At 40.4% G+C, this 27080-nt stretch overlaps 1 protein-coding gene across 2 annotated transcripts in view; it reads right to left on the bottom strand.

The window, feature by feature from the left end:
* PTPN2 (protein tyrosine phosphatase non-receptor type 2) overlaps positions 1-24291 on the bottom strand; it is a 30416-nt gene extending 6125 nt beyond the window's left edge. The window contains exons 1-8 of one of the 2 annotated variants that reach the window (XM_069004389.1): positions 24065-24291; positions 21450-21540; positions 13940-14040; positions 13153-13251; positions 11894-12031; positions 5011-5220; positions 3504-3662; positions 865-1055 (exon numbers count right to left, since the gene is read on the bottom strand). In XM_069004389.1, coding sequence (XP_068860490.1) covers positions 865-1055; positions 3504-3662; positions 5011-5220; positions 11894-12031; positions 13153-13251; positions 13940-14040; positions 21450-21540; positions 24065-24133 — 1058 coding nt within the window. In that variant the 5' untranslated portion in view covers positions 24134-24291. The remainder of the gene's footprint in view (positions 1-864; positions 1056-3503; positions 3663-5010; positions 5221-11893; positions 12032-13152; positions 13252-13939; positions 14041-21449; positions 21541-24064) is intronic. The other variant, XM_069004390.1, reaches the window with a different exon arrangement.
* Between the last annotated feature and the right edge of the window lie 2789 nt (positions 24292-27080).

The raw sequence follows: 27080 nt of genomic DNA, 5'->3' as shown, positions 1-27080 counted from the left end.
CTTGTGAGGGGTTCCTTCAAACATCTACAGAATTGCTGTCATTCTCTCTCAAAACACTCATGAATACACAGAAAGAAACCATAGGGGCATTTGGTGAGCCAGCTGTTATTTCGGAATTCCAGCTTATCTACACAGAACTGCCGTGTCCCATCTCAGGCTGCAGCCCTTTGGGACAGACACTGCCTCCTTCTGTGCACCACATGGCTCAGCTTGGCACAGCCCTGGTCCAGTTTCTGGATCTCTGGCCATGGATCAACATTTGGCCACCCGCATGTTGGAAGGCCCAAGTGACACACAGTGCCTTCCAGCTGAGGCACCAGCACTCCTAAGAGAAAGGCAAATTCACCTGGGACAGCTAAGCCACAGGAACCTACTCACAGCAGGCAGATTTAACACGAACAGAGGCTAATACACGGCTCCAGTGATACAATTTCAACCACTATACAGAAAGTGGTATGTGATCAAACCTTTGTGTTTCTGAGGAACCCTGTATTTTTTGAAACATAAGTTAGCATTGTATTTAAAAATCAGTATGAAATTATGCTGGACAATTTTAGGACCTCATTCACACTGCACAATGGAGTTCACTGACAATCTGTAAGAAAATGCTTTCAAAAGTGTGAGGTCTAGCTGGTTCAGTTAGAGACATTTGCTTTTCTTCTCTTGACCTCTGAACAGTAAAACCATATCACAAAGAATCACTGAGGTTGTATTTTTAACATCATTAAATAAGACAGTCAAATACCACGTGTCCTCCCTTGCTACTGCAGAAAGATCTTGAAGGTTTTTTACAATAAGAAAAGCAGACAGTAATTCAACCTTTTGAGAGAGTGCATCTGCCTTTTAAAAGTTTATCTTGCCTACTTTTCAATGTTCCCATCTGTGATATCTTGAACTTTAGTGGACAGGTCACTGTTTATTTTCTCCATTTGATCTTTGTTCTCCAGGCCTATGCTGTTCCCATTGTACTTCTCTGTGGTTATTTTGGTTGGGTGTGGAGGAGACTGCTCCGAACTTGGCGCTTGGTCCTCCTTAGAGAGCTCCTTCCACCGTTTCTGAAAACAAGGAGAACATATTTCAAACATTCCCCTAACATTAAAGGGCCCCCTTGCCAAGATGTCTTCCAAAAGAAGAGTCACAGAAGTAGATTAAAGGAACTACCAGATCAAGAAAAAAAAATTGCTAGATGAAGAAATAAAGTTAGGTCAAGATGTGTCTCGTCCAACAACCATGAATGATCCTTTTTTCTGTTTCTCTGGGATGGTGCCACTGTGAAGGCATGAGGCCACTATCTCCAGGGTCTGTACTGTCCACAGCAGCTCCACAATTAGGAAGCATCCTGTCTTAAAAATCCTGTGCTGTCCAGCACTTCCCATCTCCCTCTACTTGCTACAGGCCTGTGCTGTGCTCTTACCTTTTATGGCTTCAAAATACAACAGGACCTTGTATGCAAGAACTGTATATAAAGAGAGAACTGGGAAACTTTAACAAAGAGTTATCTATGCCAGAGTCATGGTCTACTATTTCACCTAGTGGCCCATTAGTCCAGAGATCTACTGCATCATAAAACAGTTATTCACCTTGTTTTGAGAAGTAATCTGAAATGAGATGGAAGAAAAAAAGAAATTGCAAGTAAACCTGTTTTGCTAGATCTCTGTCCTAATGATAAATAGTCTGAATGACTTGCTGCAACAAAACTTCATGCAGAAAAGAACCCTAGAAAGTGCACAGGAAGGAAAATAATCAGCCCTAAAAAACAGTCACTTATTTTCTCACACAAATCAGCCAGTGCCTTTAAAGGCACAAAATACCTTGTAGGAAAAAAATCAGTTACTTTTAAAAGTCTATGGCAAGGTAAATGAACTGAAAACTGACTCTTCCCAAAACAAGTTGTAAGATTCCTGTCTGTGGAATGACTTCACAACTGCTGGTCTAAACTAAATATCAAATTCACAGAGTGATATTAAAAAACCAGCTACTTATAAATGGACTGCTGGCAAAATGAGTTTTAACAATGAACCAACTCCTCCACTGCAAATGAAAGTTGTGTTTGCACATTTACTGACTTCCAAAATCCAAGGAGATGTCAGAGATAAACATTTGGCTAATGTTAAATTAGAGAGGCGTTCAGTAACTTCAGGCCCTCTCCATCACTAGTAGCAGAGAGGAGTGAATACCTCTCACATTCTGAAGAGTACAACTGTTCCTTATGGAATAAAAATGACCTAGCTGACCTTAAAAGGAGAAATTTGCTTTTTAAGTACTGCCAATTGATTTTCTGCATATAATGCTGAGGCCTAAAGAGAGAAGCACCAGGACAAATGCCTGCACTGCAGGAAACACTGGTTTAAGAAAGGTCATCGGAACAATCATAACAAGAGAACAAATGAGAAGTGTGCCTTCCTAGGCATTCTCTTACTATGAATAAATAACACACTTGAACACGACAAGCAGTATTCTGAGTTGACAGTGCTCCCTCATATCCCGAAGTAAGAAATCCTGTGATCTAGATGGGTAAGTGTGGGAACCAGAACTGCTCCTTTTGGAGCAGTTCTTTTTCAAAAAAGGAAAGCAGAAAAATGTTACTGGACACAATACCTCATACCACCAGAAACAGCTTCCAGAAAATGAAGAGACTAAACTGCTGTTAGTCTTAGGATGAATCATGAAGTCTTCTAGACATAGGACACAGGTGTCAGACTAGCAGCACACTATCTAGGTGTTGATTAGCAGTTGTGCAAAATTATTTCTTTATTTACACAGCAAGTCAAGAAACATTTGTTAAAGGGAAGAATCAGACCACTATCGGTACCACAAAGAAAGGAAATGTGTTTTGGCTTATCTGCCCTATTCGTGATTTTAAGAAATCAACAAAATAAAAAAGCCCTAGCATATGAAAGTAGAATTAAAGGTGTTTCAAAGCCTCTCCTCCCAGTTCTCCCTCCCACCTAGCCCCAGCCACTTAACACAGCTGTAAGCTGTTATGTCTGCAAGCCACACTGATAAAACAGTGACATTTGGTAATCTCTTTGCACCCAAAATCATTGTATTTGGCTAGACTGTACTAACTGTAACACAAATTTTAAAGGTTTTTAAGAAAAAAGGCAACTTTAACCAAAAAATGTTATCTGTAGCATCAGGCAACTTATCTGCTAGGAAAATACACAGCAAACATCAAGAGATTCTTAAAAAGATCCTTGTTATTTTCAAAGTGATACTGGGCATTACTTTCACTTTTCAGTATTGAAAATACTGATTGAACTTTTTTTTTTTAACATTTGGACAGAAAAATTATTTTTATATTTTATCTAAGAGGGGACATATACACAGGGTTATAAGTTTCATTTGATAGAAGGCACTGAACAGTGCCTCCTAGGCATCTACTAAAAAAGGCTAATTATTTAAATCTCACAAAATTACATGTTCTAAAATAATCTGGAGCCTATTTTTTACTACTGTTGCAATCTGCTGTTCAAATACATGGAGCTAAACCAGCTATTTACCTGTATAGTTGAATCCCCCATTATAAATTTTGCTCCTTCTATTACAGCCATATATGAAAATCTTAGTTGATCAGGAGTCTGAATAAGTCCCATTCGGTATTTTCTCATATCCAGTAATACCTTCTTAATATCTACAGAAAATGGGTCTTTTTTCTCCATCTGTAAAGCAAGTTACATTGAAAGTGTCAATGGTATATAAAAAATAATTACAAATAAAAATTAGTCATAAAATTCAATCTAAAAATTAATTTCTCCCTATTATGCTTCTATTAGTAATATGGAAGATTAACATCTCAAATGATTTCTAATTTGTTTTTGAAGGAAAAATGCAAACCATCTAATGAAAACTTACTATGAACAAATCAAGGATCATGTATTAAACAAATAAATTAGTACCCTAATACTAAGTCTTAAAATTAAGACATTTAGATATGCTCAATTTTATTCAGTCTTGTGTTCAGACTTTGAAATAGGACTGTAAGAATCAGAGCCGTAAAGTAGTATTTCCTACTGCTTCTGAAAAGAACAGTAATTCAGACTGACTATGGCAGATGTTCCCTTATTTAAAGGAGAATCCCTAACCCAAGCCATGCATACACTTGTCCCCACATTACATACACAGGGTGTTTTTGAAGTATACTTGCATCAAAATATACCCCAATGTTTTTCAGAATGTATAAAACCAAAGAAAAACTGAAGTAAAAAAAAAACAACAAAAAGTAAGTTGAGAGGATCTAACCAAACCAGAAAATGTGTCTCTTGTACTTTAACTGAAATCCTATTTCAGTTAAACCTGTGCTGTCCTTTTCACTATTACCAAGCACAAAGAGAAAACTCTGTGCCTGGACTTCTAAGTCCAACAAAAATTTAAACTGATTTAAAATATTATTTAACATTCAAGGTTCACTCACACCATGAGCAACTATAGATGATGCAGTTCACTAAGTAATCAAAAAATCTATACATCCATGTGGCACTGGAACTGGCTGTCAAACCCCACCACCCAGAGGGCTGCACAGCAAGGAAATTCTGCACTGCCCACAATTACACACTGCATGAGAATCAGGGGCATGCCTGAGTTCTCGTCCTAGTTCAGATAACAATTTTTCTGCATCCTTAAGAAAAGGGCTCTTGAGCAAAAGACTTATAGATTCAACCATCTCAATATATATTCACAAGCTTTTTTCATATTAAAACCCAACTGATCCTCAACCTTTTCTAAGCACATCTTAGGTAAAAGGAAAAGAATGTTTACAATTTACTTTCCAGGAAGCTTTGAAAATATGTAATGTACTTCAAGATGGATTTGTAAATGCATTTCAAGAGCTGTGTTTTTGCCATCAAAATATGTGAAGGGAAAAAAAGCATGCTGTATTAATTTCAGTTTCTACTGGAATGTCATTAACTTCAATGCTTTTAAAGCCTTCTGACCAAAAAGCCCATATTGGGAAGGTTGGCAGGGTGTCCGGAGAAAGAAAGAGGTGACAGAGAAAATGCAAACACTTACCAGAACAAGACAAGTATCCACTAATGAAAATGTGCCAGAACGTCCTATTCCTGCACTGCAGTGAACGACTGCAGGTCCATGTTCGGGACTCAGTGAACCAGATTCTCTGACTTTAAACAGGAAGTTCAGGAATGAAGCTGGGGATTCAGGAACTCCAAAGTCTGGCCATGTAGTATAATGAAAATGAGAGATCATCCTGGACTCACCACTCTAGAAGTGAAAACAAATAAACAGTAGAACTAGAAAGCATTCCTCTTTGGCTCAGTTAGCGCACATTTCCCCAGTCCCAATCAACAGCTATTTCCTATTTTAAACATCCCATTAGACAAACAACCCAGTAACTTGCTTCAAGTTGGATGACAACCAACAGTGCAAGCAGAAGCAGTTTTATCTGAGTCAGTAACTTTCTCCTTTGTAATCATTACCACACACATTCTTTTATTCTTCTCAAACTTCCACTACTATGTTTGATTTGCTTTACTACTTACTCCCAAATACCCTTCTTTTGCTAGCAATAATGCAGTTCAATGGCTGACAGCAGTTACTAGACAGCTAGAACTAACATGACTGAAAAAACCCATGTCAGCATTGTATACACTCTGCACTCTTGCTCAGAGCAAGTTTTAACGCCAAGAGGTATTACATCTCCTTTATACTAACCACATTACTGAGAGGAGCAGGAAGCGTTCCTTCCTGGAAAAGGCCTATAAAAATCCATACAGCAGGATGTCTAGCAAGACTTCTGCTGGACATATTCTTGTTTAGTAAAAAAAGGAAGATTCCAAAATCATACAGCTGCTTTAGAACCACTCTAGCAGAGTTCCTTCACCTAACATGATCAACTAACCCCAAGTACTGAAATGACAGCATGAAAGTATGTATATAAAATCTGGATCATACTTTTATGGAACTCACTTCAGACCTGCTGTTAAATGCTACTCCTTGCCATGGTGATTCTGAGACAAAATGATCACTGATTTTAGGTCAGGAATTTTATAAATATTCAGTTATTTTTACCCTCCCTCCATTACATCCAATTTTCCACACAGACTGAAATCTACATAAGCTTTGGCAAAGTTTGAACACAAAAGGATTTAAAATATCAATGTATTCCAGAAAAGCTATTTTTCTTCTTCAGCAACAGTAAAATATAGCCATGAAATTAAAATAAATTCTACTGTTCTCCATCTGCTCAGTCTGTTTCAACTTCTTATGAGAGACAACTTATGAAATTCCTTTGTGAAACTAAAATAATCCATTTGATGGTTTCTGCAGTAACAAAAACACTCTCCCAATTTGTCTTTTGCCTTCAATGTCTGATACTGCAAGACTCGCCAATACTTTCACAGAAAACAGTGGATATTAACAGTTGACTCCAGTCACTCTCAAATGCACAGTTATCTTCCAAAAATATTTTGTCTTTTGGCTAGGTGATCAACAAGGACAACAAATTGTGATCTATGATATTGGGAAAATGAGTTCACATAAAGATTTTATGTGGGAAAAAAGAGTATCAGGCCCCAAATTGTATAAAGATACTGGGGCTTCCCTTTGTCTGGAGCAAAGCATTAAAGAGTTTGCATTCTCTTTCCTACTGCTCTTTTGTACCTAATTTTTCAAGTTAGCAAGCTAACTCACAAATCAACTGAAATGACCTGTTTGTTTAAAAATCATGGAGATATATTTTTCGTAAGAAATCTGGAAATAACACTTAAACAATTTCCTCTATTTCTAAGAAAAATAATTAATCGCTTTAGAAACAAAATTAAGAAGAAAACTTGAGAGGTGAGCTAAAGGCACGTGCTAAGTAAAGGTTAAAGTTAATTCTTGTGAATCTAGACAGTCTCTGTAGGTGGTAATTGATACTCCCTACTTCAAGATTCTGAAAAAGCATTCCAGATGAAAGCATCCCTTACACCTCAAGAAGGCAAAAATGCCCTTTTTTGTCATTTGATTTTTGTAATCTCAAAAAAGGTGACTTGTAGGGTTTGTTTGGGGGAGGTTTTGGGGAAGAGCGGGGAGGTTGCATGTTTTTTTTCCCCCAATCCCATCCTGTAACAAGCACTGGCATCCTCTTCCTGAAGAAAAAAAATCTATGGTCAAGTGTCACCCTAATTGTATAGTAATCCGAAATAGTTATTTCTAAAAGAGAGAGGAAACAGTGCTGTTGTACATGTCACTCTGCCCTAACCCACAGAATTACAATTTTCTTTCCTTTCTTGTATGAAGACTTTATCCAGCCCATGATTTTCCATCCCTTCAGCTCATTATAAAAATACCTAGTCTCTTCATCTCTCTACAAGAGTCCCATTGCAATGCACTGAAACCAGCTGGTCATCTTTGAATTCGCAATCTCTAATCCTACAGCCAAATCCCATTTGAGTATTTCAAACCTCCCACATTGCTCTTTTAAACAGAATGGCTCTTTCAAGTGGTGCTTGGCAGTCAAGCTGTACAGCTAAAACACTGCCTTTGTGTGGATCTGTACAACCCCTTCTTAAACAACTCCCAGTCACTGGGCCATGCAGCACTTACATGAAGTGATGTGGGACTGTTACGAGAAGAGGTTTGGCTTTTTGGTTCACAACTGTTGAGGGACAAAAATTCAAATTTCAATAACAACTAATTTAATTTGAAATGTTACCAGGAAACTAGCTAATCTTTTAAAATAAAAGTCCCTGGACTTCAAGACTCAGGAAGCAATATACAATTTTATATGTTATACATAAGGAAAATATTTCTGCATGATAACTGAAAACCAGCTTGTTCTATGGTAACCACAATGCAATCTTCCAAGATTTATTCCCCAAGACTAGCTACCAAAAAAAAAAAAAAAACCTTGAATAATCATGGAACAACATTTAAATGACAATTAAAAAAAAATATCAAACCATTCTAGTGGAAGTTTTAGGAACTACTGGGATAAGCTTTCCATAAATAACAAAGATAGCTAAAACTGATGAACTTGTAAAGCTACCACCACACTGCACAGCTCTGCACTGGCTGCTGGAAGTAACAGCATAATCAAAGGATGATCAAAGCACAAGCTCCAAGTTACAAGCAGAGATCCACATGAGGACTTGAGCAGAAAAGTAATATGCCATTAGATTAGCTTCCAGTGAAACAAGCCCTGCCATAACCTTTTTACAGTGACTATCCAATCACTCAAAACAAAAAGGTACAAAAATCTTAGAGTAACTTCAGGTTGTTCAGTCACCTGAGAGTATGAACATAAATAAAACACTACCCAAAATGCTCAAAGGTTAAGTTGGTGCCTTCAGTGTCAAGTAAAACAGATGAAGACAAAAAAAATGCTGGTCTGTCAAGTTTCACCTTAATTTCATAATTGAAGTGCCACTGAAATGGTCACATATATGAAGATATAACACACCTACAACCCCACAGTGGTCCCATATTTAATGAACATGCCTTAAGTTCATTAACAACTAATTTGATCATATAAAAATGAGAATGAATGCTCTAGGGGCACTATTCTACACACTGAAATTCGAAATCATAAATCAACTTCTAACAGAGCCTCCTCTATCTGTTCATTCATGATGGACAAAATGTTTTCCAAATTTAAATAAAAATGGCCCTGAGGATAAAGGGGCCAAATAATCATCACAGACATTCTGGTTCATCCACAGGATCAGCTAGTGATGGTCACTATGCAGTCTTGCATTACCTTAATCTGACAGTCACAGCCACACAGAAGCTTGGTACTAAGTTGAGAATCATTTTACTAATGGGTCTTTCCAAATAGTTGCTATTTGTCGAGGATTCAAGATGCCACTTGGGATTTATTAATGGTCCTTACTCTGAAGTAGCACACCACCGTTGTCACATCAAATTTAGTTCTTATCTCCTAGTCCCTTCTCCTCCAACAAATATTTTCTTTGCAAACCTCTCCTACTGCTGTATTCTTACTTTCAGGAACCCACTCTGAGATACATTCAGAAAGGTTCCTTTTGCAATTCCAAATTCCACTGCTCCATTTCCTCATCCAAGCAATCCCTGGTTTCCCTGAAGATCTGACGGTCATTTGCCCTTGCATAGCTTGTCAGAATTCCCCAGTACCTATGTAATAGTATTGCTTATAAGCATTCATTATGTGTCATACACAAAGTTGTGACATTAAAAAAAAAGCTAAAAGCAACAATAAATAATAATATAAAAATACATATTCAACACAAGGTGGAGTCTTTCACAAGTTAGTTGTCAAGATCTAACAATTTTCCCGCAACATTGTCACAACACTTACCAACCCCATCCAACAAAAGGTTATTCTACAGAATTAACAAAAGGCTCTCATACACCTGACTATCACTTCTCCAAAAAGGTGGGAGACTTTGCTTCAAATCACAGCCATGCAATAGCTTCATGCATGATTACAAAATTTTCACATGAGCACAGTATCTTCCCTCTATCCTTATTTTTCCAGGAGGCACTGGTTGATGGAAGCCTTTACAGTAAGTCTATATTAAGGGAGAGTTCTGCATCTGAGTTATTACAGTAGAAATCAGCACTCAACTTTCAGAAGAGCTGACAATTGACACCAACAAACCCATGGAGGATACACAATGAACCATGGTGGAAAAGCAGCTTCAAATGCCTGTACTCTAAAATGCAGACTGGATCAGGTAAAAAAATAAGGAAATTCTAAAATAATTACAGCAAAACAAAGAACATTAGGAATCTTTTCAAAACTTTTGGACAGATACCAATAAACACCATTTTCTCTCCAAAGCTTTACTGAACTGTGATAGCCCCAAGAAAAAAACCAATTTTTTCCTAGAACAGATAGAAAAAAAAAAAAATCAAACCAACAAATGCCTTGATCTAATCCTAAAAAAGAACAACCCCCCAACCCCACCTGTATTTCTAAGTAATCTTTAACAAAAGCAACAATAAAACCAACCAAATATTCAAAGGTTGTTTCATTGGTAACAACATAACAAACACTTTACTCTTCATACACCCATATCTTGTTTATGCCTTAAAGAGATTTGCTGCACTAAGACAAATTTACTTGAGCTCAGAATGGCTGCATTATAAAGACAACCTTGGTTTTCTGTTTTCAAGGAAATACTACAATTTAAGTATTCTTGGAATTCAGAGTATATTTTGTTCATGAGTCATCCTATATTCCAGGCATTGAGTGGCTAAATGTCTTACACTCTGCCTCCACCAAAGGCCCCTCCAGAATAACTTACATAAACACAGTTAAGCTCACATTTCAAGTTACTGTGACTACTCAGTTCCCACAAGTTTTATGGTATAATTATCAAATTCTTACAAAAGGCTGCATTTAATTGACAGTGTTAGTCTAGAAACTATGCAGCTTTTTTTGCTTGAGTAACCAAGTATGTTCTGCTTCTTCTAGCTGTTTTATGTAAAAATTATTCTTTGGAGTTAATATTCATGGACCCTTACCACAGTGCTAGAGAGTTAAAATAAAAATTCATTACAGAAAGACTGGTGAGTATTTGTGAAACTGATTTATGTGACATACAAGAAACTCTGTACAGTGCTGACAGACCTGCACTGCTGGTCCAAAACAAACCCAGAAATTTAAGTGTTCAATAGCTCCAACTCAAAAGTCTACTATAGTATATACATTGTTCTGTTCCTTGAGGCATTTCTGCATTTTCCACTTAACATTATGTTCAAACATACACATGTCATGAAAACTGCATCCTTTGAAAATAGGAAGTTTAGAAGTAAGGGCCAACATCAGCCAAACAATTCCACGAAGAAGCCTTTTTGGTAGTTAGGAAAACTTGCCTCAGGTTTCAAAAGGAAGAGTTGTTCTTTTTCAAGCACTAGCTTGCCAGCATTACCCGTCTTTCTTTTGCCTTTGCTGTCAATAAACAAACTACTAAACAGAAATTCTTCAGGTCAGCAGGACAATATTTCATAAAGCTCTTCTACATGGAGAAGACCAAGGAACAACATGCCAGGTTTTATCATGTTGATCTCATGAGGGAGGTTCTGAATTAACAAATATTATCTCAAAATACTATCAATAGTTCCTATAAATTCAAATATTTGGGAACAAATATATCAACAGTTGTATAAAACAACATGCAGAACGTCATCTTCAAGATTTCCTTTCCCAAATTCTCTGACAAAAACAACCTTGAAAACTTGCCATACTAGCACTTTCAATTAATATAAGGCAAGATTTATGGGGAGAGAGAGAATCTTACAAGACATAGCTGGAACAGACAGACAAGCTCTTCAATCCTGTCTTCTGCTCTGAAACAGAAGCAGCAAATTCCAACCCAAGCTCAGGCCAGGAACAATTTTTTTGAGCTTAACTTGGTTAAATTGTGAAAATGCTTAATTTTTTAAAAGAAAAGGATGGTTGGTCCTGTGGAGCAAAAGGGGAGGTAAGCAAGAGGAGATAAAGTTACCTATCTACAGGTGGTAATCATCCCTCCCCCCAAAAACAAGACATCTGGACTAAATCACACAGAAAACTCAAGTTCCACTAAAAAAATCAGTAATTACTCAGTCGGGTTTCTGATATTCAAAGGAAATCAGAATTTTCCACTCCTGTGCTACTCCCTTTAGTTAATTCTTAACAGCTCCTCTTAGAATCACCACTACCATCATTTAGAATTTGGCACGTTAAGCTACTGCCAAATGGAAAATACAAGTATACAAATGCCAAAGATGTTATCTCTCCTAATGTATAGAGTGAGGTCTAACTCACTCGCTTATTTCCACACAAACATCTTCAACATTCTCAGAAGCAAAGTGCATTAAAATTTCCAGTGTAAAAGCACAATCAAACCTGAAGTGACATGATGCTAAGTGGTTCTCATGATACACTTAAGGCCACGAATAGGAGCTGTACAGACTGAGAAAAGCTTACGTTGATATTTTCTAATTGCAGTAGATGTACTGTGTAATAGGATTTGACGTCTTCAGACACTAGCCTCACACGGAAACCTGTTTCACTGAATGTCATAACTTCCTCTTCTTTTGTTGGCCAGTATTGTGCACACTTCACCTAATGGATTTTTTTTAAAGAAAAAGAAGGGAAAAAAAAGAAAAAAGAAAAACCTTGTTAAATATCCTAGTATCTTGGACTTTTGCATGTGCAGATTCTGAGACCCCACTATTCAATAGAGTAGACTCACGTACCTGCTCCCACTTTGAAGAATTCTTGAAGTCCATAATGTTTACAGCCAAGTTACTACAACTGTTTCAATAGCTATTAAGCATTCCAGCTTTATGTCATTCCAGCTTTATTTCATCACATGGCTAACATGTTTTGAGATACATCTTAAGCCTTCTCCCCCCTCTAGTTCTCTACAGGGAACTGAGATTTCTGCGCAGCTATTTCAGCATTTCCCCCCTTTGTTTCTGACTTGCACACCTTCACCTTTACAGAACTCATCTATCACACCCCGTTCTCCCTAGGCTTGCTGAATACTGGAAGGTTCTAGTGAAACAAAACAGTCAACTAACAAACCAATGCAAAACTATTCTTTGTCTTGTATTCCTCTTGCTCTGCATTCTAACTTTCTGTAGGAAAATTTTTGCACAAGAACACACGTGACTTTCTAACAGACCAGTCAATTTTTTTCAGTAAATCATCTGCCCTGAATAAAAACCATTAATGTCAAATTACATACATTTATAACTAAAATCTGCAATGCTTTTAGACACAGTAGCAGAAAAACTCCACTATAACAGAAAATGTGTGTATTCTGCATGTATGCCACCAGTTCTAAAGAATCAAAAATAACTAGATCAGTTTGACAGTTCTTGGGCAGCAGTCTGCCTTCATTGTTACAGCTAACATCCCTATATAACAAATACATTACTTGTTTTCCCACTTTCCATTTTGTCCTAGGACTATCTTACACTGCCTCTACTCCTCACCATTTCTATCTGCACATCCTCCTTCTCAGAATGTTACTTTCACCTTTCTCAATGTACATTTGTTAGATACTATTTTCACCAAACTGAACTGTATGCCTTAGCTCCCTCACTTCCCTGTTGTATTAAATACACATTATGCTGCCCACCAGTGAGAATGCTTGTTAGTTCTTCTAACGTAACAAACATTGCTCAACTGTATTAAAACTGTGCCTTATTTTACAACTCAGGCCTAACGTCACTTACCGAATCTTTTTCAACAATCCTGTTCAGCATGACAACTGCTTTGGTTTGTTGTTGCCATATCATTAGCCAAAAATGACAACATGTATTAGGTAGTGGACCCTGTGTAGTAAAGAATACAAAAATGGGCATGAGAATGTATTGGCAAAGCAGTGTTTGAACACAGTTAATAGTTCACTGTGGGAAACAGGAAAAGGTCTTCCTCTTCAGTTTAAACAAATTATTAATAGAAAGATAGAAATGGCAGGCAAGAAAGTAGCCACACTGCACAGATCATTCTAGGACTTAAAAGGGCTGGGGTTTTTTTAAGAAAAGAAAAAACAAAAACAAAAAAAACCCCAACAAAACAAAACAAAAAAAAACCCAAAAGAACAACACCAACCACCAAAACCAAACAACAAAACAGCAAGAACTTGGGGAAGGGATATTTTGGTTTAAGCATCAATACTACTGTGCTGTTAGAAGAAAAGCTACTGCAGGCATGCTCAGAAGGTACAAGATGTATTAAGGGGTAGAAGTACTGTTGTAACCTATTTACAAAAGAACTGAAGAAAAGAGCAAGAAATATTTGAGAAGCTTCATATGCAGTAAATTACTCATACTTCAATATTCCCTTTAGCTTTTCTTAAAACTTAAAATAATCTGTTTGCAACTACATCACACTAGCAGTTAATAAGAGATAGTTGTAATTCACAGAGACAAGAAACCATCCAAATACAAATTACAACTGTACAAATCCTCCTCCCTAGATTCTCAATCCCTGTAATAACCCAGCAATTGTACTACTTACCTGTGTTAAAATATAGTATCTCTGGGCTTCTTCTATGACCACTAGGCTGGCATTGATATAGTCATTCTCTGTGTTCTGGAGTTTTACACGACTGTGATCATCTAAAATTCAAAGAAAATTAAGAATTAATGATGCATCCATCTCAATGAATACTCTCTAACAGGCAAGTTTAGGTCTGACAAGCAACTAGAACTAAATTCTGTGTACTACCCAAACAGCAAACTACAAATATAAGTGAAACTAATTTCTCACATAACTTTGATAACTGTCCCATTCTCCCCTCGGCATTCCATCAGAGTAACTTCAGGCAGCTATTAATAGAAGCTGCTCAGAAAACTGGAATACCTATTTTTCTTTTAAAAACCCCAACCAAACAAAACAAACCTTCCACACATGCCAAAAGGTTCTCACAGTCATCCCTCTACAGCTGCTTGATTTCCTAATCAACAGCAACACAACTCACATCAGGCAACACTGTCTTATCACACTAGATGACTCCACTACATGATTTCCTAAAATTCCAAGATTTTTGGTGAACTGCAGTTTCAAAGGTTGAGGTAGAATCATGAAGTTAAGCTCACACAGCTAAAAAAAAACCCAACAAAATCTAATTGCAGTAATTCAAGCCAGGTTTTGATCAATTCAATTTTCCCTGTCAGTTACTGTCTAATATTACAGAACATAAAAATACTAAAAAGGCACATGCAAAACCCAGAAATATTTAAAAAATCGTCCAATTAAATGAAGCCTAATCTAACTACATGGTTTCATCTCAAAATTACACAAGCGAGACGGACAATTCCCCTTTTTATGGCAGAGGCAAGCAAAGGACTGTTTAAAATTCTACCATTAATACAAGAAAGATTATCATACTGTCAAACTAAAATACTGCATAATAAAAAGTGATTGTGGTTGTTCCTAGAACCTTTTAGTATCTGATTTATGAACCTCTAGGAGACATCTAGGTAATCAGACTTGTTCGCAGTAAGTAATCCTTCAGCCGTTGATCAGTCACTGCATTAAATAAACAGCACTTTCAGTTTAAAATTTGTACACAACTACAGAAATGAGATTCAACTGACTGTAAACCTCCTGAAGCTCAACACCTACCAGACTAAGAAGAGTAAATAAAAAATAGCAAACTAAAATGAATTTAAGAAACTTTAACATAATTCAGGAAGAAATGGAAGAGATTCTATAAGGAAATTAACAGAGTGAATTGCTATGTAATACCAATTTTTAAAACCAAATTCACCCAGTCTAACCCACAAAACTCAATCAGGGCCCAGACTGCTGTTGAAATGTCAATCCACCCATCCTTGCACCAAAAGGCTCACTTCCTTCAGACAAACACTTTGGGAAACACACACAAAGCCATGAGCTTTGACATTAGCAACTACAAGTATCACATTCAGCACAACTACAATAGCTGAACTCACAGCCAGCCTGTACAGCACAAGGCTTATCTCAGAAATCCATAAATATAAACCTGGATAGGCAAAAAGCTGACAGCAATCAAAAAACAGTTACTGAATTAGACTCTTGTTCTACAGACTCCTTGTATGATTTAATATGAATACTTTCCCTGTGTCTGGAAACCTGGGAAAAGTACATTTACTACATTTTGATCTGCCTTTACATTCTCCCTCATCTATCTGCTATTGGCAACTGCCTAAGATGACCTTGCTCAATTCAAGTAAAGAAGTCAACAGTAAAGTAGAACTATTTTGCTGTTGCTGAAGCAGTCAAATTTGGGGTTGTTGCCCTACCTCCTTTAGCTCCTAACTTTTATATACAGTCACACATGAACAAGCAGAGAACAAAAATATGCTGAAAATTTATTTTTGATATAAAAGCATGAGAAATATACTGGGCTAGTCTGTTTTCATTAGCATTCCAGTCGTAAGGCAACACCATTCTGACGTTCAGGAGTCTTAAAAGATTTATGATACCTCTGTGTGAAGAAAAAAATATTATCAAAGCTGAGACACAGCAAAATTAAGATGCATCTGCATTTGAAAGTAAAATACATCTCCTTGTATTATTTTGCCACAATAGGAAAGCATTACTTTTTCCTTTCACGTATCACTTTATCTGAAATGTTTCTACTGGAAAGAAACCAAGACCTCTGTAAATATTACATGTCATTTGCCAACAGGAAAAACTTAAGATCTTGTTATAGTAAATCACACATACCGGTACCAGTGTTCTCGGAAAGGTGACGCAAGCAAGCACTGTTAACAGTTTAATACCCAGCAGCAGCTGCTGCACTGCTGCCAGGGGCAGATAACTGCAGCCTCCAAGGAGGTTTCCTACTTTAATCCTTACGTTCTCAGCTTCATTTTTTTCCTTCTTATAAATTCTGCTTTGTAAACATGACAAATAAAGTTCTGCAAGTTGTTTTGTTTAAAGTCCCTTTAACAGCTAATTCTATGCACAGACAGAGCCTCCCTCTCTCTCCCCAGCTAAAACAGAGGAGATCCTGCAAGCACTCTGGCATGCAGTCCACAAGACAAAGAAAGCCACTAGAATATATTGATTTCCCTTCTTTCAAGGGATGAGGTTCTTAAAGGACACAATGACCTAGAAACCTCATTCAAACCCTGGCTTGCTCTTCTGAATTAAGTGAAGCAAGCCAACTTTTGACAGTGAGTTAGCTGTAATGTATTTCCCGTATAGATATAATTTCCAAAGTACTTAAGATTTATATGAATGATAAACCCATCTTTAAGATAAGATTTATCTTACGTGTTGCCATGCCTACAGCAGCTAAAATACAGTACTCATTTTCTGAAGTGCTAATTCCCCTATTTCAACAAACTATGCAGCCTGAAAAGGAAGTGGAAACCTTGAAAATTATTCTCATTCTGGCTCCCTGCACTGAGAAAAAACACTCCCAGAATGACCCTGTCTGAGATAAGCAAACTCTGATTACCCATTTCCAGTGAAACCCCGTCACTAACAATACTTCCCATGCCTCAAATAATGTTATGACTTCACACCGCCCATCATCACTCCCTGCTTAACAGAAAATGACAGATCCAGTTACAACCAAGACACAAAATGTTTGGCATTTTACATGATGCAGTTCTTGCAGTTGGTTAACAAAAGGTTTTCATTTAAAAATAACTGTGTTTCTAGAACACTGTATAACTTCAAAATTATCTTTTATCCAAAAGATGTCTCTGGTCCCCCAAATACAGAGCTAGTAACAATAGAGGAGGGAGAAATGCTACTTAGTGGATTAAATGAAGTCATAAATAAAACATGCAGCTGCAAGTCATCCCAGTGACCCTGCCTGACCCTTTCCTGCCTACCAACAAATCCCCTCCATTTCACTAATCTAAATCTAGTCTATCTGAGCTGCTAAATTATTCAAATTGCAATACTCTGTCACTAGACTTACAGTCTCAAGTTTCAGAGGTAGCCTATGGCAAGGAAAAAGCAAAATTACTTTTCCTCACCACCCCGTCACCAGTTGTAAGCAATGAATGCCATCATATCAGTCATGGCCTAGCTCATGACTGAAATGTATTCATACCAAAATATATGTGTCACTACTGCACAGGATCCTTACACTTGTAAGCAGGACTATGGAAATAAAATCTTAAGACACATTTAAGTTTATATCAGCATGTGCTATAAAGTTCCCCTCTTCCCCAACCCCAAAGAAAGAAGTATCTTCAAAAGCAGCACATTGAGTTTATTTTACAATGTTTCACATGGTAAGATGTTTTAGAGTATCATTAGATAATGTCATAAAAATCATCAATGCCAGCTTCTAATATGGACAAGAAATGCAGCAGGGTTATTTTGGGCTGAACATCTCTCTGTTCTCAGCACATACACTCGAAACACAGGACAGAAGAAGAATATTCCTACAATGGTAATTAATCGGCACCATGTGCAAAAGCATTCAAATCAGCTCCAACTCTGTTCCCTGTAAAGCACAATACTCTTCATGTTCCTCTCCTGTACTCTATGCCAGCTGCAAGCCTATGGTTCAAAGGTCTGACACAAAACCTACTCAAGGCCACAGGAAGAAAACGTGAGAAATCTCTACCTTGCAAGATCTTCCAAAAGCAACATGATCTATCAGGGAAAAATGCTCAGATGTCCCAGGTTCTTGAGCCACACACCATATTACAGAGGAAGGCTGAAGAGAAATCTGTGTAAACCCCCATCTACCCTCCAAAAGCAAAAGGAAAAAAAAAAAAAACAAACCAAAAAACCCTGCCAATTTTGCCAAGGGGATTTCCTTCTTGCCTGTAAATCTGGAAACTCAGCTCTAAAGGTGTTTACAGTCAATCTGAGACACCAGACTCCTCTGATAACAACTAAGGATAAGATTTAGAAGGAAAGTTAATTACAGAAATCTTTGGCGTTTCATTAAAATTATTAATAAAGAACAACAACCTCACAAGTTACTTTCCTCTGTTAACAACATTTTATGAGAAATGGTTTCATCTGTCCGGAAATGACTGGCTGTCAAACCAAACCTATTTCAGATTAACTTCCTGTTTCAATAGTACTATGAAGCCAAAATACTCCTCTCTCTATTCCAGACTAATACCAAACTATTAAACTTCTATTTTTTTTTCAGCTAGGCAGTAACTCTTGAGGGCTTTTACCAAACCAAACTTATATATGCTACAGCTCTTTAGCCAACAGAACCGGACACTAACAAAAATACTTAAGAAACTGGAAACACTGTGAAACTCAACTGTAATGGGCAGAAATTATTAGCCTTTTCCAGCAAACAGAAATAAATTTTTACCTAGAAATACATGTAACAGACACAAGTTTGTTTCAGTGTACTTGTGCCCGGTACTGCAGTTCAAATGGGGCAAACCAACCCAAAGCATTTTTTCCTGTACTTGTAATTGACATATTTTCCATAAAACAACAATCTTTGCATTTCCACTACATCAGATTTTAAACTGGCTTGGCTGCTATCACAGTTAACAAACCATTTTCGCATTGCTTTTGGAGAAATAAAATTCTTTCTTTAAATTATGTCTTACAGTATGATGAAGTAGCTAGACCTTAAAAGTCCAACAGCTGGTTCTGAAGGCTTTTGACTTCTAGAGAATATTAGTATCACCCATTTTTCATCTAAAAGGCAGCAAAATTTGCAAAGTGAAGGATTGAGACATCAAGATTGTGTGAGACTGAGTCGTCTCACATTTCTGCAACACCAAGTCCTTGCATACATGCACCACAATTAGATGTGTTCACCACAGTGACCAAACCATGCAGCTTTTATCCCAGCTGCTTTGAAATTTAGCTACTGCTACCTTGAAATCTCATTTATCACATACTCCCTTTCAGGTCTCTTTCTCCTCCTCTCATCATTGTTACTGAACCAATTATGAGTCATATTTGAAAACACAAAAGTAAAATTCCAGAGGAATCAACTAGTTCAAACACAGTGTTTTGCTCTGTTCTCCTCATACAGCTTTGTTCCTAGTGCCCAGTTCTGCAAGCTATCTAGGTGGAGCAATTCAAACCATCTTTCTTTCATAAATGCTAAAAACTGACACATTCCTCATAAACTTCACCATCTTAGTTCATTCATTATGTTATAATTTACGTCAGAGTGTAACGGCTCTAGCCCTTTCCTGAGCCTGACTACTACTCCAATACTAGATTTTATCTATCTCTCTACTTTTGCACTGGGCCCAGGAATTAATACAATCTATTTTTTTTTTTTTCCTACTGGGTAAACATGTGTTTCAGAAGCAGGCTTTGCCATGACTAAGGCAGAGGCGTTTGATGCTCTTCACTACTGTAAAAGGCATGCCATGATTAAGGAAAATGCTGAGCTCCAAATAACTGCAGGAGATGAATGCAAGTCACATCTGTAAGGTATTACTGGAGGCATTATTAGATGCTATTTAAATAATGCAACGTATTTTTATCTATTTTAGAAACATTGTTTTTAAACAGAAAGAAAAAAGCGCAAGTACTTCGAAAGTAAATTTTCATTTTCTTTGTATAAATTAAATCCATGTATGGGAGGAAAGTAAATGCATGGATACAGCTTCTGATTGTATAGGATGTTAGACCCAGGACTAGAACCTGCAACTTCTGGGTTCAAATCTAATTTCCTGCCTTCTCATCTTACAACCCCCATTGCAACTTAAGTATGAAGCAGAAAGTGAATAAAACATCTCCTTCAGCACCGGTAAGATGCTGATGCCATGCTGTACCAGGACAGCAAAGCTGGTTCACCCAAGTGCCTCTGCACAAACATGTGTCCCCCAGAGGCCTGTCTCCATTTCCTGAGCCTACAGTGAAAGTCAGTGAGCCTTGACACAGCAAGGAGGCCACGCACTGGATTCCTAAGCTCAGTTTCATCAGTGTGCAGCAGAGGGGCTCAGCACCACACCAGACTGTGGACTATTTGGTGCGAAATCCACTGTGCCACGGGAGCATCCTGGCAGCAGTCTAAGGAGCAGCACGCAGCACCACATCTGACTGGTGTGACTCAATCCAAGACCTTTCCATGTCATTCTGAGAAGTGCTATGCACATGCTGTTACCACAACTTTCAACTGGAAACAAGGAGCTCAGCACTTCTCCAAATCTTAGAATAGGTATTCAGATCAGGCTCTTAAACAAAAAGTCCCAATATACCAGCAACCCTTCAAAAACTCTAGATCCAGAAACAAGGTGGCTTTTAGGACCCTTCAGTATTCTGGGAAACTTCAAACATGTTATCTGTCCCAGTTTTATTATACTGCAAAAAAATTAAAGCTGTACAATTTTTTTTTCCCCTATCTGTAGCTCACATATCTTTTTGCAATAATTTTGGCTTAACAGTTTCTGAAGTAATATGCTGATGAAAAGAAGCCCACAACATCTCTGTAGCAGAGAAGCTGATCTAAAAAAAACCCTCGTTTCACGTGAGACATAAGATCATTATGTCAAAAAGACCATTTTACGGCAATTAGCAGAAGTACAAAGCACTCCATACCTTATTTACCACATACACAAAACCAACAAAATCTGAAGCATTTTTTAAAGCAACAGTAGAAATTGAGTGGCATTTATCCACATCACCTTGTAGATGTGCAGAATCACTCAGTCCAAAAAGAAAACACTTCTGTCAGTCAAGGCTTATTAACTTAACCTCTATACTCATTTTTTACAATAGATGAAGCACTACTAAAAATAATTTCCCTATGAGAAAAATATCTCTAAAACATTACTTTGCAGCTCACAAACATTTACCTATACACTAATACCTATGACTTGCAACCATCTCTCATTCACCATTCAGCACAATGAGTTTAACCTGCAGACTTTTCTTCCTCCTGTTATACACATTTGTGTATGTATTACCAAAAGCCCCACATTTATCACAGGATACATGCCTACAGAAATAAACAAAATGCAAAATTTGCAATGACCATGATTTATTACCCCAAATATTTTATTGTTTGAAGTCAACAGGGTAAGAGAAGGTCTAGTAAGTTTACTGCAATGACTGCAGAAAAGATACTCACATGGACTAACATCTCTGTATCTGTTTCGATTTCTGTTTTCTGGATATTTTGCAACTCTGTGAGGAAAGTCAGTGGATTTATGTCGGATTTCCTTAAAAAGACAAAAAAAAATTGACTTATAGCCAGCAACCTGATTAAGATTACTGTTCTATACATACTATTAATTAAGCAACATTATTAATAACTAACATTTTTTTAAACCGACTTTTACTGCCCCTAGTGTCATTTTCCCTCAGAAGACATGTCTCATCCATGGCCAAACTGTTACCACTTAGATCTTCCTACATTTGGCTAAAACCACCAAACATAACACAAGTAACTGAGACATCAGGATCAAAGGGCAAAAAACCCCAAACCCCAGATATTTATTATGTTTACAGTTTACCTCAGAGTAGCACATTATCTCCCAAAGCAATAAGGACTCAGATGCAGCAGCAGTATTATGCTGGCTCCTTTACAGCAACTGGTAGCATAAAAACCCACAAAGGTAAGTGAACTAGTTAATGATTTTATGGCTACTATTAAGAGCCATAGGATTATTCTTGGTGGTTTGATGGCTCATCCCATACAGCTGTAGTTAAACATGAACCAATATGAAGAATTCTAGAGTCACAAATATCAATGTGAAATCAAAGCCTGCTTCTCCCCATGCATTAATACAAACCTTTCAATAATCTATGAGACATTCAGACTCACACTATTTTAAGGACCCTACTGTTCACATGTTCTGAATGTTCTGCTTTATTAATTTGTTGCCTGAGTGCATCTTTTCTACAACTTCACTAAGATATACAGAATTATCTTATGTAGAAAACTGAAAATAGCCTTCAATGTGTTCTACTCTGTCTTTACATCTCTGTACTGACGCCGTCTCAGCAGAAATGTTGTACAGTACAGAATTAACAATATTTTTCTTTGAATTCTCCTTCTGTTTTTAGATTATGTTGCTACATTTGATCATTATACCCCAAAGGGCATTTAAACTTCTTATTACAACTGAGCATTCTTTGGTCTTCTCAATGTTCCCACTATCTTTGTGCTCAAACTTCCTAAATAGTCTAGTCTATTCCCAGACAATGAACACAGCCAAAATGGGCATCAGCGGAAATATAACGTACAAAGGAAAGCTCCAATTTGTACCATTGGTTGCGTGACCTTTCTTTAAAATGTAGTGCCAACCTGTAAAGAACATAAATCACAGTGTGGAACAGCAACTGCCAAGAATCAATACTCCACATATTTGTATAAAAATCTCTTTCTGTTGGGTTTTTTATTTTGATACAGCAAACTAGAACTTCTCTAGTTTACATGGCTGACAAGCTTTGGGAACTTGCACATGGAACAAATGGATTCCTTCACACCCAAGTTCCCATGAAAGGTAAATTTTGTATTATTCTTTAACAGGATGCAACATATTTTGCTTCTTAAAGCACCTGCATTGTCCGTGCACAGAAACAGACCTATACTTTGGTAAAGAAACACTAAAATAGCTGGAAATACTACTACAGTAATGTGGTGGGAGGGTAGGCTTGCTAAAAAGAATTAAACTTAAGGAAGTATAATGACTAGTTCTAAAATCAGTTTTCCCACATAATATCCAGCCATCACACAGAATCACAACATGTCCTGACCTGGAAGGGACCCACAAATATCATCAAGTTCAATTCCTGATCCAGCACAGAATAACCCGAAGAACCACACCACGTGCCTGAAAGCAGTGTCCAAACCCTTCCTGAACTCTGGCAGGCTTGGTGCTAGATACTACTTATTTGTAACACAGATATATCCAAAACTGTAACATTTGAAATACTGCAGTAGAGATAGTGTATTTGAATCACATACAAATCAAATAAATTGCTAATTTAACAGAGAAAAAGTGTAATTTGAAATCAGTAAAGAAAACTTTGGGGTTTGGTTCTCTTTCCTCATTTGTGAAAGAGTGCTACAAAACATTGCTGGCTTAAATAACTGGTCTAGGGATACCAGCTGATACATAACGTCTGTTTTATGGAACTGGCTGTTCTTGGAAGTTCTTAATCTCTTTAATAAAAGAAGTGCAAATCCGGTATTTTATTAAGTGGCACTCGCGCAGGGCCCCCACAGCACACGCCGAGCTGGCCACGGCAGCGGGAACGGGCGCCGAGGAGGGACCACGGGTGCCTGAGGAGCCGCACGAATCCGCGGGGGAAAGAAATGGAGGGAAGCCTTGGCCAAATCCGTACTATCGGGCACAGCTTCCCACACCTCCCGCAAGCCGCGGGAGTCCCACAGCGATTGCCCCGGCTCGGACCGGGCCCCGCTCGGTTGAGCCCCGGGTGCAGCGCCGACCAAGAGCCCGCGCACTCGCCCCGCCCCGCGCCTGCGCCCCGCTGCCCCCTTCCCGGGGCCGCCCCGCAGGCGCATGCGCAGCGTTTGCCCACGGCTCCGCTGCGCGCACCTGAGGGCGAGAGTCGTGTTGGCCCAGCGACTTCCGCTCTCCCCGCTGCTGAGGCGGCGGTGGTGCTGCACACCGGGCACGGGCGCTGCCGGCCCGCGGGGCTCTCTCCCCCCCCCCTTCCTCACTCCCTCCCTCGCTGTTGCTCCCCGGTTGGAGCCGACCACGCCGCTCGGCTCACCAGATAACGCGCCTGCCAGTCGTTCGTGGCGTCGATCTCTTGGAACTCCTGCTCGATGGCGGCGGACATGATGGCGGCGGCCGCCAGGGCGCGCGAGCCTGTCCGCAGGAGGCCGAGCGGCGAGCTCGCGACCGCTCGCGCGCAGCCCCCCGCCTCACGGGAGCGGCGGGCGCGCACATACGCTCGCGACCGGGTGTCCCGCAGCCGGCGCCGGGCGCATGCGCGGCCGCTGCCCCGCCCACCGAGGGCGGTGGAGAGCACGCCTCCCCGGGAGGAGGAGGCGGGAAGCACCTGGGGTGACGTCACTGGCCCGGTGGCGGGCGGGAGCGCACCCAGGTGTCGCGGGGGCTCGGCAGGGCCGGGGGCTTCGGTCTCCAAATGGCCACGGAGCGCTTGTTTTCACAAAAATCACGGAGTCGGTCCTGTTGGAAAAGATCTCCGATATCATCGAGTCCAACCTGTGGCAGAACATCACCACGTCAACTAGACTATGCCACTGAGTGCCACCTCCAGGGACAGTGACGCCATAGCCTCCCTGCGTAGTCCGTCCCAGTATCACTCTTTCTGTGAAGAATTTCTTCCTAATGTCCAACTTGAACCTTGCCTGGCACAGCTTGAGGTTATGTCCTCTCGTCCTATCGCTGGTTGCCTGAGAGAAGAGACCGACCCCCAGCTGGGCACAGCCTCCTTTCAGGCAGTTGTAGAGAGCGATAAGGTCACCCCTGAGCCGCCTCTTCTCCAGGCTAAACACCCTCAGCTCCCTCAGCCGCATGTCCTCACAGGACGTGTGCTCCACACCCTTCACCAGCTTCATTGCCTTGCTCTGGAGACGCTCCAGAAGCTTCATGTCCTTCCTGAACTGAGGGGCTCAGAACTGAACTCAATATTCGAGGTGCAGCCTCACCAAAGTGCGTGCAGGGGGACAATCACTGCCCTGGTCCTGCTGACCACACTATTGCTGATAAGAGCCAGGATGCCATTTGCCTTCTTGGCCACCTCCGCACTCTGCTGGCTCACGTTCAGCTGCTGTTGACCACTGGTCCTTTTCTACTGGGCCACTTTGCAGCCACTCTGGCCACAGCCTGCAGTGCTGCATCGCTGTCCCGATGTCACGGAGCGGTCACAGACCCCGAAGAGGGCATGAGCGCTTCCAGCCGCCGGCGAGACCCAGCTCGGCTGAGCGTCGCCCCCGCCGCGCTGTGCCCCGCCGGCAGCCGCTGGTTCCGAAAAGCAGAAGTGCGGAGACACAGACGTGTCGAACAGACAAATCCCGGCGGGGCTCGCCGTCCCGAAAGCAGAAACGCCTCGATTGCCTCACTGGGACAGAAAGTCCCTTAGGAGGAGGCTCGGCAGACGCTGGGCAAAGCCAAGGGTCGGGCCGGGTCAGAGAGGGCTGCGCTGCGCGGGCTGCTGCGGACAGCGCCTGAGGCCCCGGGCAGGCGGGCGACGCCTCATGGCTCAGCACAGGTCGCTGGGTAATGCCCGGCGCCTTAAAAATGTGTAAATTAGCACCACAAAGGGGAACTGTGTAGCGTTAGCGTGTATAAGTATCTGAAGGGAGGGTGCCAAGAGGATGGGTCCAGTCTCTTCTCGGTGGTACCGAGCAACAGGACAAGAGGCCACGGCAAAAAATTGATGCACAGTAAGTTCCACGTGGATATGAGGAAGAACTTCTTTATTGTGCGGGTGCCCGCGCACTGAAACAGATTGTCCAGAGAGCTTGTGGAGTTTCCCTCATTGGAGATATTCAAGAACCGTTTGGACGCAAATCTGTGCAATGTGTTCTAGAATGACCCTGCTGGAGCAGGCAGACTGGATCAGATGATCCCTTCCAATCTTCCCCATTTTGTGAGAGATTACAGTGCCTCCCCGCACCCCGGTGACAGTGCTGCCTTCGGCACCGCCGCCGCCTCCTCTCCCGCGGGTTCCTGTCCTGAGCCTTAGCTCCTGGCACACCCTTTGCCTGCCGCAGGCTCTCCCCCACCATCAACGCGGCCCCTCACGGACTGGGAGGATTCCGTGGAAACATTTGTATCCGCTCTCTCCCACGGCGGAGGGGCCTCCGCCCTGCCCTGCACCCCAGCCTCTCCCTTCGGCTTCCCTGCTCTGCCACCACCGGTTCCCGCTGCCCTGGGCTCCTCAGCGTGCCCGACCTCAGGCACGTACACACGGGCAGGGGCTGGGCGTGTCAACTGTGGTGTGACTGACAGCTGAATGACATGATGCCATCCACAGGGATGGCATGGACCTGGACAAGCTCGAGAAGTGGGCCCATGGGAACCTCATGCGGTTTAACAAGACCCAGTGGTCAGGTCAAACTCCAGTATCAATATAGACTGGGGTCTGAACAGATGGAAAGCAGCCCTGCCAAGAAGCGCTGGTGGGTGGGAGGCTGGGCATGAGTAGGCAGTGCGAACTTGCAGCCCAGAAAGCCAACCACATCCTGGGATTCTGCCCCTTTACTCTACTGGTGAGACCCCACCTGGAGTGCTGCATCCAGCTCTGGAATCCCCAGCACAGGAAGGACATTGACCTGTTGGAGTGAGTCCAGAGGAGGGCCACCAAGTTGATCAGATGGATGGAGGACCTCTCTTATGAGGAAGGGCTGAGAGAATTGGGATTGTTCAGCCTGAAAAAGAGAAGGCTCAGGATTGACCTAATTGTGGCCTTCCAGTACCTGGAGGAAGCCTACAAGAAAGGTGGAGAGACACTTTTTACAAGGGCATGTAGTGATAGGACAAGGGTGAATGGCCTTAAACTGAGAGTAGATTTAAATTAGGTATTAGGAGGAAGTTCTTTGCTCAGAGGGTGATGAGACACTGGAACAGGTTGCCCAGAGAAGTTGTGGATGCCCCATCCCTGGAAGTGTTCACAGCCAGATTGGATGGGGCTTTGAGCTGGAATGTATCCCTGCCCAACGCAGATGATCTTTAAGATCCCTTTCAGATCATGATTCTATGCTCTATAGCCCCTGTGGTAATGAACATCACAATGCTGGCTGTGCCATCGCTGTGGT

This window comes from Aphelocoma coerulescens, chromosome 2 (assembly GCF_041296385.1).
Source record: "Aphelocoma coerulescens isolate FSJ_1873_10779 chromosome 2, UR_Acoe_1.0, whole genome shotgun sequence".
In the NCBI taxonomy this organism is placed as follows: Eukaryota; Metazoa; Chordata; class Aves; order Passeriformes; family Corvidae; genus Aphelocoma; species Aphelocoma coerulescens.
Note: the sequence above shows the minus strand (reverse complement) of the source record. Positions and strands in the feature narration are given on the sequence as shown.